Source organism: Capra hircus, chromosome 1 (genome assembly GCF_001704415.2).
Source record: "Capra hircus breed San Clemente chromosome 1, ASM170441v1, whole genome shotgun sequence".
NCBI classification, from domain to species: Eukaryota; Metazoa; Chordata; class Mammalia; order Artiodactyla; family Bovidae; genus Capra; species Capra hircus.
This window is the reverse complement of record NC_030808.1, coordinates 41,729,394-41,744,841: the sequence shown is the minus strand read 5'-3', so window position 1 is coordinate 41,744,841 and position 15,448 is coordinate 41,729,394. Positions and strand designations below refer to the sequence as shown.

The 15,448-nt window shown below is 40.1% G+C and overlaps 2 protein-coding genes across 3 annotated transcripts in view; both read left to right on the top strand.

Annotated features, from left to right (window-relative positions):
- The window catches only part of SLC5A3 (solute carrier family 5 member 3), a 33,172-nt gene extending 18,140 nt beyond the window's left edge, over positions 1 to 15,032 (top strand). Inside the window, exons 1-2 of one of the 2 annotated variants that reach the window (XM_005674664.3) lie at positions 3,376 to 3,427; positions 3,807 to 15,032. In XM_005674664.3, the coding sequence (XP_005674721.1) occupies positions 4,147 to 6,303 (2,157 nt within the window). In that variant the 5' untranslated portion in view covers positions 3,376 to 3,427; positions 3,807 to 4,146 and the 3' untranslated portion in view covers positions 6,304 to 15,032. Of the gene's footprint in view, positions 1 to 3,375; positions 3,428 to 3,806 lie in introns of those variants that run through there. The other variant, XM_018056774.1, reaches the window with a different exon arrangement.
- MRPS6 (mitochondrial ribosomal protein S6) overlaps positions 1 to 15,448 on the top strand; it is a 65,601-nt gene that overhangs the window by 18,214 nt on the left and 31,939 nt on the right. The window lies entirely within an intron of this gene.

Genomic DNA, 15,448 nt, shown 5'->3' with positions numbered 1-15,448 from the left:
TCACTTTGAGAGTCATTGTGTTCTACTCCTTGTCAGTCCACAGGCCTCATTGAGTTGATTGTGACTTGGAGCCCTGACGGCTTTAGGAATTGTTTTAGTTGTTCTTTGGTTTCTATGGCAGATGATTTTCTTTCTAGAGTGACCATACATCCTATTCTGGACAGAGTGTCCCAGAATAACTTCCTAGTTTGGAAGATAAATTGTATGGTCTCCCTAGATAATAGAAGAGAGATGTTAGATTTGGTCATTATAACTAATTATGTTTTGATATATTATGAAGAAGTTTAATAGCTGATGTTAATTTGGTCTTTCCTATTTGACTCTTTCTAGTTCAAACAGCAAATATTTATGTATGCTTCTCTATCTGGATTAATTCTTCAGTTGTAATTTAGTTCATCCAAGTACATGAAATAGTGCTTTCATGTACCAAGATTGTATTCTAATTTTGTGCAGAACTTCCAATAAAACACTGCTTTCTGAGAAGGAAACCCCCTCCTGTTGGCAGGAGTTTCTCTGTTTCACGACACCCTTGTGTTTGATTGAAATTGGCTAAATTTATTACAGTGGCCATTATAACTAGGGGACTATTTCTTTATACATTCTGTGACTATTACTTACATTATGATTGTTTTCTTAAAAACGCACTTTTTACAAAGGACCCAGCTCACATGCTTATCATCACTGTACCTACTTTATTCCTTGTCCTACATTTCTCACTTAAGGGATTTATCTCAACTGTGAACCAGCTTAGTCCTAGAAATACGAAAACATAAATTTAAAGGCACCTTTTAGCAGCTGGAGAAAAAATTTTTCCATGTGGCTTCTCTCTAACAGTAAAGGAACTCTGGATAGTGTTCATCATATTTTTATTGTAGAAATGTTTGGTTTTTAAAAAGAGTGAGAAAAAAATATGCAAAACATACTGTATGTTTTATTTGAGACCATTTTTAGGAATTGCACAGTTCATTTTCTGAAAGGCTGAAGTTCAAGCCTGTGATAATCTCTTAATGACTAGATATGAATTTGGCTGCATTGTATGGGGTCCTAAAGTCTAAAAGTCTATGGGGTCCTAAAGTCTAAAGTCCTAAAGTCTAGGGGGTCCTATTTTACATCTTTCTATAAACTGATTTGACCTATTTTTATTTTCCTTTTCCAGTCTTTACTAGGTGCTGATTTTTGGATGTTTTTTGTTTAAATTGGAGAAATCTTAAATCCGTCCACAGACTGTCACAGTGTCCTGTGACATGGGGGCTGCCGGCAGTGGCTTTTGAAGGATCTGAGGAGGCAGAAAGTGTTGAGAACTCAAGCCCTGAGCTAGTGTTTACCTCTTCCTTCCACTCCTGCTCTGGGCAGAAAGAACATCTTTTCTCTAGCTGGCCCGCTTGCTGTTCTCGGGAAGTTAGGGGTTAGACCAGCCTAAGCGTTCATCAGGGAGCAGAGTATGGGTTAGATGTCTGACTTGCATCATGTTTGGCAATGGGAAACTGTGTGGTCGATTTCCAGCGCTTCCTAGTGATCGGAGAAGGAAGGGCTTATTTTGTGTCTGAGCGCTTTGTTCTTTGAACGAATAAGCTGCTGTAGTGGCCACTACAATGCGTACCCAACTCCACCTTCCCTCCAAACAAAAATAAACATACTGGGTGTTTGTCTCTTCTTGAGGAGATGGCCAGTGACTGCCGTTGAGAAGAGAGACACTTGAAATGGCCCTCGGACCAGTGAACTAGGGTTATCTGTGTGAAGTTGGAAGAGACTAGCAGGGGTATGGCTGGATGTTGGGTGGCAGTGGGAGCTCTGCTGACGACAGGGAAGAATCTCATAACTGCCAGCTACAGTTTTGTTTGTAGTTGAGGACCTAATTCTTACACTGAAACACTAAAGGTGCCCTTTATAAATAATTGCTTATTAGTTATTTGATTAGATTTTGTTTGAAATTTAGGTAATTCTTCCTAAATATCCAGTTTTTTTTTTTTTTTTTTTTTTAATAACTTGAATGTTTCAGGGTCAGAGAAAGTAGTCATAGAAATACTACCAGTTTCAGGATTTGGCAAGAATAAAGTGATACAAGTCCCAGCTTTTAGTGTATTTTTGTTTTTGTTTCTGGCAGTTTTACTCATGCCAGTCATTATTGACGCCAAGTTTTAGGACGAAGGATTTTAGTCAGTTTCTTTTTTTTAAGTATGATTGTTGTAGTGTGTTAAGCTTCAAAAAGGCATAGAGAAGGGTTTAAGACATTTCTGTGTGGCACTATTATTAATTAGACTGAATAACTAATATGGTAGAGCATTTATATTTCAGCTTTTTTTTCTAGCTCCTTAAGAGGTGTGCTGCTAAGTGACTAGTACTGTGGTCTGTTTTGAAAAGAGATGGCTTTAGTATCATTTATAGGACTTGATGACTTTGCTACTAATTTTTACAGGAAAATAATCTAGGTTCATCAAAAAGCATCTGCTTTGTCAAGCATAGAAAAACATTGCACTCTGAGGTTGCCTTACCTCAAAAGGAGAAATCACTTTAGGAGTTAACATGTGGAAGGCGTTAGGTTGAATAACAAAATGTTTTTCATATTGTTCCTCAGCTCCAATTATAATTACTTTGAAGGTTCAGAATTTACCTCTTTTTCCAGGAGAAAACCTGTCATATTCATAAACTCAATTTTAGGTAAATTTAAATGTCGGTTTTTTGGTGATTTTCTTAATCCAGGACTGAAAAAAATCTGATTAATATTGACAATAATTTGTTCCCTAATGGCTTACAGATGTCTATTTTGTTTAGGTTTGGGAGATATAACAATAATGATGTTGTTTTTCAGTCTTCCAGAAAATTTTTCTCTTTTTCCCTCCTCTCCTTGCCTTGTATACCGTTCAACAAGAAAAAATTCTTTTTTCAGTGTCTTCCTTCTAGCTAGCAGAATAAAAATTTAGGGTTGTTTATAAATTGTATGTTCCTGTCTTTGTATGGAACATCTGGTTTCCCTTTGAGGCAGGAGCCATGTCAAGTTTCTAGGGTAATGTGTGATGACTAGCGCAGATGGACCTTTGTAGTAGGAATTCAGCGAGATTTTGTGACAGTAGTCTACCTAGGTTAAGCAATACTAGATACTGTGTGTGGGAGTGGATGATACTACCTAGTAGATACCTGTTCTATCTAGGACCCTAACTTAGCTACAAAATATATTACTCTTAGAACGCAGCAGTGTCTGAAGATTGATTTTGTTGTCATTAAGTCGTGTCCAACTCTGTGCGACCCCGTGGATTGTAGCCCATCAGATTGCTCTGTCCATGGGATTTTCCAGGCAAGAATACTGGAGTGGGGTGCCATTTCCTCCTCCAGAGGATCTTCCCGACGCAAGGATCGAACCTGTGTCTCCTGCACTGGCAGACGGATTATTTACCACTGAGCCACCTGGGAAGACTGAAGATTCATTTAGGTGACCTTATTTATTATGAATAATTAGAGTCCCCCTCCCCCAGGTTGCTTTACGACCTCGGTGCTTTTCCAGTCTGAGACTACCACAGTAAAAGAAGAAAGGGCAGTGTCACGGTGGGCAGTTGTTGGTTGCAGAGAAGTTAGACTACTTACTTAGGACAGTATATTTTTGTTTTCAGTTCAAAATGATAAATATTCTCCCTGCAATTAAGTGATAGCATGGATTGCTCTTTCCTGTGGAACTAAAGTATATATATTTAAATTTTTTTTTTTTTAAATAATGTCTTGTTGCGCCGTTTTGTTAGACTGAAAGTTTCCTCATCACTTGGTGAGCCCCTCCTCTAATTCAATCTTTGTCTTTTGTCTTTGCTGCCTTGCAGGGTTGGTACAGTAGGCTTCACTAGACTTAGCTGCAACTCAGAATGTCTCCTCCAGCCCCTGAGTAAATGCTGATGGTCTTGTGGAGAGTGGATTAAGAGGACGAGCTAAGTTCTCAATCCCAATTAAGAAGCGGAGGAAAATTTAAACTGTCTCCTTCAAAGTTTATCACAACCACCACCATCAAGACAGCAAACCAAAGGACAAAGACTTTGACCTGCTGTGTTGCTCTGTGTAGTCCAGTTCACGTATGGTTTCCAGACTTGGCTGGGGTTACTCATGAGTAAATAAAAAGTCGGACACTTCTGTCATTGGACGCATTTATTCGCAAAGTTACCAAACATGAGGGCTGTCCTGGAGACAGCAGACATTGCCATAGTGGCCCTGTATTTTATCCTGGTCATGTGCATTGGGTTTTTTGCCATGTGGAAATCTAATAGAAGCACCGTGAGTGGATACTTCTTGGCGGGGCGCTCTATGACCTGGGTAGCAATTGGTGCCTCTCTGTTTGTGAGCAATATTGGGAGTGAGCACTTCATTGGGCTGGCAGGATCTGGAGCGGCAAGTGGATTTGCAGTGGGCGCATGGGAGTTCAATGCCTTGCTGCTTTTGCAACTTCTGGGATGGGTTTTCATCCCGATTTACATCCGGTCGGGGGTATACACCATGCCTGAATACTTGTCCAAGCGATTTGGTGGCCATAGGATTCAGGTCTATTTCGCAGCATTGTCTCTGATTCTCTATATCTTCACCAAGCTCTCAGTGGATCTGTATTCGGGTGCCCTCTTTATCCAGGAGTCTTTGGGTTGGAACCTCTATGTGTCTGTCATCCTGCTCATTGGCATGACCGCTTTGCTGACCGTCACCGGAGGCCTTGTCGCAGTAATCTACACAGACACCTTGCAGGCTCTGCTCATGATCGTTGGGGCACTCACACTTATGGTGATTAGCATGATGGAGATTGGCGGGTTTGAGGAAGTTAAGAGAAGGTACATGTTGGCCTCACCCAATGTCACTTCCATCTTGCTGACGTACAACCTTTCAAACACAAATTCTTGTAATGTCCACCCCAAGAAAGACGCACTGAAAATGTTGCGGAACCCAACAGATGAAGACGTTCCTTGGCCTGGATTCATCCTCGGGCAGACCCCTGCTTCAGTCTGGTACTGGTGTGCTGACCAGGTCATCGTGCAGAGGGTCCTAGCAGCCAAAAACATTGCTCATGCCAAAGGCTCTACCCTGATGGCCGGCTTCCTGAAGCTTCTGCCAATGTTTATCATAGTGGTCCCCGGAATGATTTCCCGGATACTGTTTGCCGATGACATAGCTTGCATCAACCCCGAGCACTGCATGCAGGTGTGTGGGAGCAGAGCCGGGTGCTCTAACATTGCCTACCCGCGCTTGGTGATGAAGCTGGTTCCCGTGGGCCTCCGGGGCCTGATGATGGCCGTGATGATCGCCGCTCTGATGAGTGACTTGGACTCCATCTTCAACAGCGCCAGCACCATATTCACCCTCGACGTGTACAAACTCATCCGCAAGAGCGCCAGCTCCCGGGAACTAATGATCGTGGGCAGGATATTTGTGGCCTTCATGGTGGTGATCAGCATCGCGTGGGTGCCCATCATCGTGGAGATGCAAGGAGGCCAGATGTACCTTTACATCCAGGAGGTAGCTGACTACCTGACGCCCCCAGTTGCAGCCCTGTTCCTTCTGGCGATTTTCTGGAAGCGCTGCAATGAACAAGGGGCTTTCTATGGTGGAATGGCAGGCTTTATCCTTGGAGCAGTCCGCTTGACACTGGCCTTTGCCTACCGTGCCCCGGAATGTGACCAACCTGATAACAGGCCAGTCTTCATTAAAGACATCCATTACATGTATGTGGCCACAGCGTTGTTTTGGATCACAGGACTCATTACTGTAATTGTTAGCCTTCTCACACCACCTCCTACGAAGGAACAGATTCGCACCACCACCTTTTGGTCTAAGAAGAGCCTGGTGGTCAAGGAGAGCTGCTCCCCGAAAGATGAACCATACAAAATGCAAGAGAAGAGCATTCTGAGATGCAGTGAGAATAGCGAGGCCATCAACCACGCCATCCCCAACGGAAAGTCTGAGGACAGCATCAAGGGCCTGCAGCCGGAAGATGTTAATCTGTTGGTGACCTGCAGAGAGGAGGGCAACCCAGTGGCTTCCTTAGGTCATTCGGAGGCAGAAACACCCGTGGATGCGTATTCCAACGGGCAGGCAGCTCTCATGGGTGAGAAAGAGAGAAAGAAAGAAGCAGAGGACGGAAGCCGGTACTGGAAGTTCATCGATTGGTTTTGTGGCTTTAAAAGTAAGAGCCTCAGCAAGAGGAGTCTCAGAGACCTGATGGAGGAGGAGGCTGTTTGTTTACAAATGTTGGAAGAACCTCCACAAGTTAAAGTAATACTCAATATTGGACTTTTTGCTGTGTGTTCACTTGGAATTTTCATGTTTGTTTATTTCTCCTTATGAACTTTTAAGGATATGATGAGACACTAACTTAAGAAAATACTGGTCTTTGGACAACAACAACAACAACAACAACAACAACAAAAACCCTGCAAACTTATGTAACTGTTGCATCTCTCAGGCATTGTTTACGCTGTAGGTTTTAGCCAAATTTTACTTAGCAGAAAAATCATCTATTTGCAAGACTTTTATTTTCCCAGAGATGGATGAAAGTAAATTTTCAACCTAAATGAAGTAAAACTTGTTTAAACAGACTGAATTGTGCAAATGTGGTTTAAAATTTTCCATACCAAAGTAAGGAGAGACCAATTATTCTCATAGAGCACTTAGAGCAGAGTTATATGCTAAGGTATCATGAGTAAGATACACTGTCTGCACTGCCAAATCTTGGTAGGCCTTCTTACCCTGAAATAGAAGACTTGCTCATTTTAACGTTTTCTCTGTCTCTGTAATCCCTACTCCCATTTTAAAGAACTGAATTTGTACATTGTATAATCCATTATGTACCGAAAATCTAACATGTGCTTGTGGAGTACTTGTTTCAGGGCAAGTTCGTTTGCCAGGTTCGTTTTGTTAGCATGAGCCTATGGATTCTGTATGCTGGAAGAAAGGAAGAGGAATGTTTCTTGTAGCTGTTCCTGTACCACCAGTATATGGAATGTTGGGAAAAAGTTCCAGCTGTTTTTTGTTTTCTCTTTTCTTTTTTTTCCTCCTCTGAAGTTTAAGTGAACCGCACTCAAATGATCATAAGTAGTCTTGTCTTTATAAAGTTGTATGTCATGACTGTATTGTAAATGATTATGGGGGGGAGAAAATGAAGTTAACGTTGCTGATGATCCCCAGATTTACTGACCAAGTTAAGATTGTTTATATAGTTTGAAAATTAGCATCCCCTAAAGCAGTGTTTGATCAGCTAAGCTGAACAGGTGATTCCTTGTACACCATTAATTCTCTAGTTTTGTTCTTTTCATTTGGTAACATTCTTTATTAACTAGTTAACCTTCCTGAGTGGATCCATTTGGAAAATATGTCTGGAAATTTGAAGAAAAATTAACTCTGCTTTTGTGTTGGTTTGCCCCACTTGATTAGATGGTGATATATTGAAGTTGAGTTTTTAGAGTGAAAATTCATTCTGAGATCATAATGTATATCCTTCATAAGTTTTTTCCAATTTTTTTTTAAGACAACATATGTACACAGCCTCTGCATTTTTGTTTAAACAGTTACAGTGACTTAGAGCATGAGGATATTTCATTGCAAACAGGCCATCAGTAACAGAAAACTCAAAAAGAGTGCATGCTTTGCCACTGGTGGGTTGCAGTATAGTCTTTATCTGTAGAGTGGATAGCATATTCAAGAGAACTTCTGCAGATTTAGTAGTGTGTCCTATGGAGATTCCAGGACTTGTGTAATTGTAGGATCCTCTGTCTTGGCATGGCTTTGTATCCAGTTTCAGCGTTCCTGGAAGAGAATCCATTTTTCACGGGTGGATTCCCCTTCATGAGCACAGGGTACAAAAGACGTTTGAGAAAAGCTCTCCACATGATGTCCTTCTTTGTGCATGCTGTCCTTTTTCCTCCATGGCAGATGAAGGAAACTAATTTTGTATCTACTTTCTTTGACTTTTCTGTAACCTCTGATATTTTTTAAATTGCATGATTTTATTAACCTTGTATTCTTTAGGGGAAAATTATTACTTTTTTAGATACTTTTGTAGATTTTGAATCAAAACTCAGTCATGATGACTTTAAATTTTTTTGTATTTGTAAACTAAGTTCATTATGATGGACTTGATTAGTTCAGAGTTGATTTTTAGAAATTATTAGGTAACATAATGTCTTCCCATCTCCAGGAGGCTTTGTGATGGACTGAGTCTGTAGTTGAAAAAATAATTTGTGTTTGAATAGTATGATTTCTGAGAGCTTATTAGAGTGCCTTGCGGAATTTTTTTAGTTTCATTCTTAAGGTTTATAAGCTGGGGGCCAAATGAAAGTAAGGACCGTCCTCGAGTGGAGGCCGAGGCTGTGACATATCCAAGGTTACAAAGTCTGTTGGGAAGAACAGAAAGCCAGGTGTCCAAATCTGGACTTGTGGTTTGTCCTCTTCTTTTCTCAAAGGAACTGTTCTTTTGAGACAGCCTTTTGGTATTTGGGGAAATAATAGGATCTTAGATTTTTCAAATTGCCATTAAGTTGTAGAAATTAAAATTTTTCTTTGAACACATTGCTGTGTAACTCAGCAGTGAGGTTTGACATATTGGCTGAGCAGCCTTCTTATCCCTTCTGTTAAAAGCATAAATGAATAGGTAGTGTCTAAGTGGATTCCCCCCCCACCTTTGTTTAATGTTGACTCCTAGTAGTTGGGGTCTTAGCATCCCCCTGCCTTCTCTCTGCTGTTGTCTTAGTATGGTACATAACATACATCATCTTGTGTCTTACTTGTGTGTATATAGCAGTAGGCCAAGTTTAGAGTACTAATGTTTGTAAATAAGGAATGGTTATTAGCATATCCATTAGGATTGTTTATTCTTGCCAGTGTAAACATCACTTTATTTAGACTGAAGTCCCTGAAGCTTGCCCTTCTTATTGCTTCCCAGTAATAGATAATGTGCTTGTATGTGAATTCCTGATTGCCGCTTCATTTCAAGGGGCCATTCTTCAGTCTTTACTTCGTTAGAATGATCATGGAATGATACATAGTCTCTCGTAAAGCTAGCAAAATAGTCATACTTTACACTAAATGGGTCCTAAGTGATGACATTGATACCTAGACGTTAACATGTATATATTTTCTTATTGGCTCAAGCTAAGGTTGAGAACTGGCTAAGAGTGATTGACTGAAATAGTTAGCTAAGAGTCAGAATGAAGTGAGGACACTGGTATTCAAAGGTGGAGAAAAATACTGTCTCATCTGGTATCCCCAGTTCTTAGATTTTGTCCTCTCGGGCAGTCTTAGTCTCAAGATCTGATGAGAAGAGCTTGTTGCCCAGGCATGCAGAATGATTATGGGTTCCTTTGTGGGACGTCTCATTTCCCTGTTGAAGAATATTTTGTCCTTCTACCCTGAGATAGTAAGTGGCTTTTGAAACAGCAGAGCCAATCTTTTCCCCAGCCTGTCTTTCCTAGTGAGGTTATCACTCTTATCTCTGGTTAGAGAAGCATCAAGCAGTAGCCGTGCTGCTGTGTCCTTTGGCCTCGGTCCAGCAGGTCTGATCTCCCAAGGCTTCTTTTTCACTTCGCTCAAAGGCGCCATTGTCTTTTTGCAGAAAGAGGCTGGCCTGGGTCACAAAGCCCTAACTCTTAGGGATGGCACATGAAGTAATTAACAGGGGCCTGTTGCTTGATGAAATTTCACATTTTAAGAATTGAGGAGGAAGGTTGCTGCTCAGTTCTCTAACCTGAGCCTGAGTAGGGGCTCGAAAGTCTTGTCCAGGGTGGTTAGAACCTTTAAGTCTCTGCATTTCTCAGTCCATTGTTATCTTCTCTATATTGAGTTTTGTGGATCCTCTCTCTTTAGCGATCACGCAGTGCAGGTTACTTTCATTCGTCACCACCCTGTAGACCTGCTGTGTTACTGGCTGTTAGACAGTTAGGCACTGCTTTGTTTACGCTATACTCCCCTGTGTCATTTCCATCTGAGCTATGATGGCTGAAAATGACCACACAGGTGTTTAGCAGTGACACCTCTGCATTTCCCAGTTTGGGTTGAGAGATGTTTAAAGACCGTTGCTGTTAAATTATGTGACTACAGAGACCCACCAGGACAAGATTTTCTGAAGAAGTCGGAAAAACTACTAGATGAGATGCTGAGAAGTACCTGGGTGTAGCAGCCCTAGGCTTCAGTATTCATAAGATTTCTCATTAGCTGGGTGTTAAGTTGCTTGTCCTTTTAATGTTGACATTAGCCTGAGCAGACGTCAGAGATAGGACTTACTCCTGTTTGTGTGTTGGCCCACCTACCATTCAGAGAGACTGGTTTTCCCCTTGATTTGTCTTCTCTCACATTGCTTTAATTATTCACCTATTCTTTGTTTGAACACTTAACATATTCCTATTTTGATCTTTTGTCAGCTTAATTCACTTTCAGGCTTATTGCCATGGTGTGCACAAGTGGTGCTGTGCCCCAGATTTGAAGGCCTGGATCCAGAGAATGATTCACTAAATAGTAGTTGTGTTTAAATATACTAAAATATCTATTAGCTTAAACTGTAAATGCTCCAGAGTTTTATTTTCAGACTTTGTGTTCACTAATAACAAAAGCCCTAATACTAATAATTCATCAGAATTTTATTCTTGAAGCTCATTTTTCAAAAACTCGGCAGAAGTAGTTAAAATTCACACCAGTCCCTTGGAAATGATGGTATCGCAATGTAGAGAGGAATGGAGTTTGTTTTGATGCTAAAAAGCCTTGTTGCAGCAATTAAGGTAAAAAGCTGGAACCTAGTCAGTTGGCATATAGAGAAACTCTTCTGTACTAGTTAGGTGTGAAGCTGGATTATGTAAGAAGTAATCTTTTAATCACTATGCTTGGTTTTCTTGGTTGGCTTAACTCAGGGCTGCAAACCCCATTTTCCTCCATTAAGCTAACTTCGCCTAATTTGGTGTGTTTTTTTTGGTCAAACTCTCACCTCTGATGGAAGAGTTACTTTCAGTTACTTTGACTGCAGAACAGAATTTAGCTAAGGTTCAAAATTATTGATAGACTTTGCCAGTGCTGAGTCTCACACCATTATTCATGTTGTCATATAAATGTTTTTATTTAAACTTCTTTCTCCAATGCTGGGAATAAGGCTTTAAACTACTGATTCACCTTTAAAGGAATGTTATGTGAATTGATATAATTTTATGTATTTGTTTCCTTCTCAAATCCTTTATAAAAGATAGGGTTTAGCCTTTTGTTTTGGGTTAAGCACCCCATTTGTCTGGTAACTAATAGCCTTAACCATTGGCATGCAGGCTTTTGTTCAGAAGTAAACACCAAGGTTTGCTATATCTGCATCATTTCTCATCTCACGCACTTTATTTTTTGGAGGGAGGACCATAATCTGAGACCTGACTTAAACCAGTAACCTTAATTTACGTAATGACTTCTGAGGTTCGATTTGGCTACCTGGATTTATGGTGTGTTTGGGTAGAGGGATGCTAGAATAAATCCAACAAAGCACAGTGGCCTCAGATTCTTGCTAGTGTAGGTGCAGTGCCTTCTCCTCAGAGAAGCCCTGGATTGTAATTGTTTCCCCGATAATGGAGCCACGCGCCCCCCGCCCCCCAGACAGTTTACAGAGAGTGAACCCTCTCAGTGAGGGAAGTACAGTTGTCAGTGGTCTCGGCAACAGCACAGAGCGAGAGTAGATAGCCACATCTTTATTGGAGACTTGTATTTGCCCTGGTAAATTCACCTTGTACCCTAGTGCTGCTGGATAAAGGAGTGTTTACTTTTTTTATTGCCTCTGGACAAACTTGTCTGGGTAATTTTTCAGTATATCAGTGTCGCCTGTACCTCTGTAAGTGGAGTGTTCACTAATAACTCACTTTTTTGTTTTAGGACCCAAACTGGCACAGGCCATTCTGTAGGGTATTCCTTAATATAATCAGCTTCTGAAATTTATGTTTTGATTAGTGCCTTTTGGTTGCTGATATATCTGCTAGTTCACACCTTTCCCTTTCTTGATACATAACTCTTACATAATTCCTCTTTTTAAATTTTGCGATGACTAGTAAAGAAAATACATTTATATTTACATATTTTACATGTAGCCTTTATTTAGGTTCAAAGAACCAGGTAGGTCTAGCTTGTGTTGCAGCTTAAATGTTATTTATTCATCTGTGTTTGCTTTCTTTATATCCTTATTTAAAGATTAAGGTTACTTATCTGTGAGTATGTTTTAACTTTTATCATTTTCCAGTGTAGGTTGGGTAGGCATGTCTGAGAACATATATGTGACAAGAGTTTCACATTCCATGATAAAAAAGCGTAAAGTAAGTTTTATAGAAAGCACAAACCATGTTCCCTCGTGTGTGTAAGTCCACGTGTGGAAAGCACAAGGCTGACAGTGTTCTTAGTATCCCACAAGTGCCCGGCCTAAAAAGCCCACCATGGGTCATCTCTGGAGTTGTCAGGATGAGCACCGCAGTGTTGCAAGCCCTGGACAGGGAGAGGTAGCAAGGCCTGGACAGTGAGAGGTACCTGAATTGGGGCTCCTGTCACGAGAGAGTCAGTGTTTAGTCTGAGGACCTGTGTACCGCTTTGGTGGAGGAGAGAATACTAGTGTCAAGACTGCTGCAATTGTCCTGGGGGGTTACCAGCTGCAATGGGGCCTGTGGGCTCTTCCTACCATTGAACTGGAGAAACAGGAACAGGCTTCCAGGTTTCTGGTGGGTGGAACATTTTGACAAACTTCTGCTTTAAGCTGTAGAGCCTTTGGGTTATTTTTTTAAATCATAAATCTGTATGAAATTTTACCTCCTGTCAATAGCACCCTGAGAACATGGAGAAATCTCACATTTTAATAGGGCAAATACTAATCTTTAATCTTCGTGTAAGTTTAATAGTCTTAATGAAGTTATTTTTTCATATGCCTGACTACCCTTCATTTTAATAGAGCAGAATTCGATCCAGGGATCACAAGCATCAAACAAAGTGAGACATCTGCCAGATGAACTACTCTTTGCTTTTCACATTGATTGTATTCTTTTGCCTGTGGTGTTACAAGACTAGGTTAGGTGAAATCTATGAATATGCCTGCAAAGGAAGAAAAAATAATGTGTTTTCTTGCACTCGGCATTGCCCTTATTTTACTCCTCACTTTCTTCATCTGAATAGTTAGTCCCTGTTTATCGGCAATGAATAAATACATCTCTCTCTTGGATCTTGCCTATACATCAAAAGATAGGAAGACTCTAAGAATGAAGAGAAGTGACTACCTTTTTCCCACTCTCCTCTGTTTCATATATTTATCTTAGGGATAGTCAATTTAAATAATAATGTGGAATGAAGATTCAAGCTGGTGTGGACTACAACATGGTTTAGAAGAATTAACCTGAGCACTTTTGAGGGAGAGAGTATGGCCTACAGCAAAAAGCCAGTAGTTGTGTCCCTACAGCAGTTTTTAAGAATGTAGCACCTCAGGCTTTGGTGGAGTTGAGAGGAACAAGAAATACAGGGAAAAGGAGAGGTTTGAGGAAATCTTTGGCTTAGCCATGTGTGATAAGGCAAAGCAGTAGTAACCTGTTAGTTCTATATACTATATAGAATGTGCTCTGTACCTTTAAATTTTGTTTTTAAATCTACAATTGTTTTTAAGAACTTAAAGGATGCTTTTGAAGATTCCTTGGGCAGAATATCTTTCACTGATATATCTTTCAGAATATCTTTCTAATTTCCATGAACGATTGCTTTAGTTAGTCTAGGTGCACGTGGCTGTCACGGTGTAAATACATACAATCAAAACCTTCTCATTTCACTGTGAGATCTCTTTTGAGTGGCAAACAGATCAGCTAGTCTTTTTTGCTCATGGACTTTTCTGTGGGGTTGTTAAAATGCAAAAGCTTTATTATTTTCTTTTTAAATAATGGCATATTACATTAGTGTCAGATGATGGTATGGAATCTGTTGCCCTGCTTCTCCCCACCACGATTGCTTCAGTTGATGGATTGCCAACAGAGTTCAGAAATGAAAGCAAGGATTTACCCTTTCTTTGCTTGAATGTTCCATTTTGGTTGCCCGGACCTATGTTGGCAATCACATATGAACTGTGTTCTCAGTGCTGCTGCTGCTGCTTCTCCTTTTTTTTTCTTTTGATAAGGTGGATATCAAAAATAGTTGCTGTGCAAAAGTTAGTAGTCTTCTTCAAGAAGAAAACCAATTCCTTTTCTAATATCCTGTGAAATTGCTTCATTCATTCCTTTACTTTTAAGCCAAATGTCAGCAGAGTACTGCTGCCTTCTGTCTAGTAATTTTGATATGTAAGTATTAATGCATTTTTAACAGATGTCTACATTGAAAACTGTCTTTCCCAGTGTCCTGCCTCTTAAAGCTTTGTGCACACGTTCTGTGAGAGACCAGTCTGCGCTGGGCTGTGTGTTGTGTGCATGGGTGGTTTTGTCAGTTATGCATTGTAGACCAAATGTGATGTTAAATGAAGTTGTTGAGTTACTGGTGAGTTTCTTGAATTGTAAACTGATTTCCAGTGTACCCTTCATTGTCTGCAGCGTGTGTTTTTCTTTTTTTAAGGTCTGACTTACCAAGTCCATCTCTTTGTATAACGCTTTAGTTCCGAACAGAAAGTAGAATTTGGTATAAACCAGGTAACTTCCATATTGAAAGGAATACAATTGGAATTGTAGATTTAGGATTGTTAACCATACATGACAGTTCTAACTTGACTCTTCTAACCTATTGTATACAATCTGATTTTTTAAATTGTAGACATGTATGATCTTGGTTTAATGTGTTTTTAAAAGTGTTATTATTTTTAAAAAATGAAGCAAATCTGCTAAAGAGCTGTCAGTTTTCATTACTGACTCTGTAAAATACACTGTTCTTTGTGTACTGTGTGTTATTTTGCCAGCTGCTGCATTAGCCTTTAAAAGTATTTGGAAACTTAAGATGAACTACATTTCTTGCAAAGTATATTCCTTTCTGTGGTATTTTGTCCTGTAACTGAAGTATAGTAATTATTTTATGGGAACGTTAGCACTTCTGTACCAACTTTGAATAAAATGAAAAATTTACATTTCTGTGGCTGAGTATTTTCAGTACGAACACACGTCCGTCTTCGAGGTTGTGCCTCAGTTCCTTTTCTCTTGGCTCATGAAGAGTTCCAGTGCGTTCCCCTACTGTTCATTGCTCTTCACCTTGGTAAGCATGGAGTCGCAAGTATTAACTGAGAATATAAAACAGAGTGAATAAAAATGTGCTCAGTGTTTTCACTTCTAATTCTGAAATAATTGCAGATTGTAGGACAATTGTGAGGATAGTGTGAAGAACCCAGGAAACATTTTCATCCAGGTTTATAGTAGTTAACATTTGGCCGCAGCTTCTTGGTCATTTCTCTCATCAGACGCTTTCGTGAACCATTTGAAAACATAAGTTGCAGACCTCACTCCCCTTTAACCCTCTTAAGTACTTGGGGTTAAAACAAGGACAG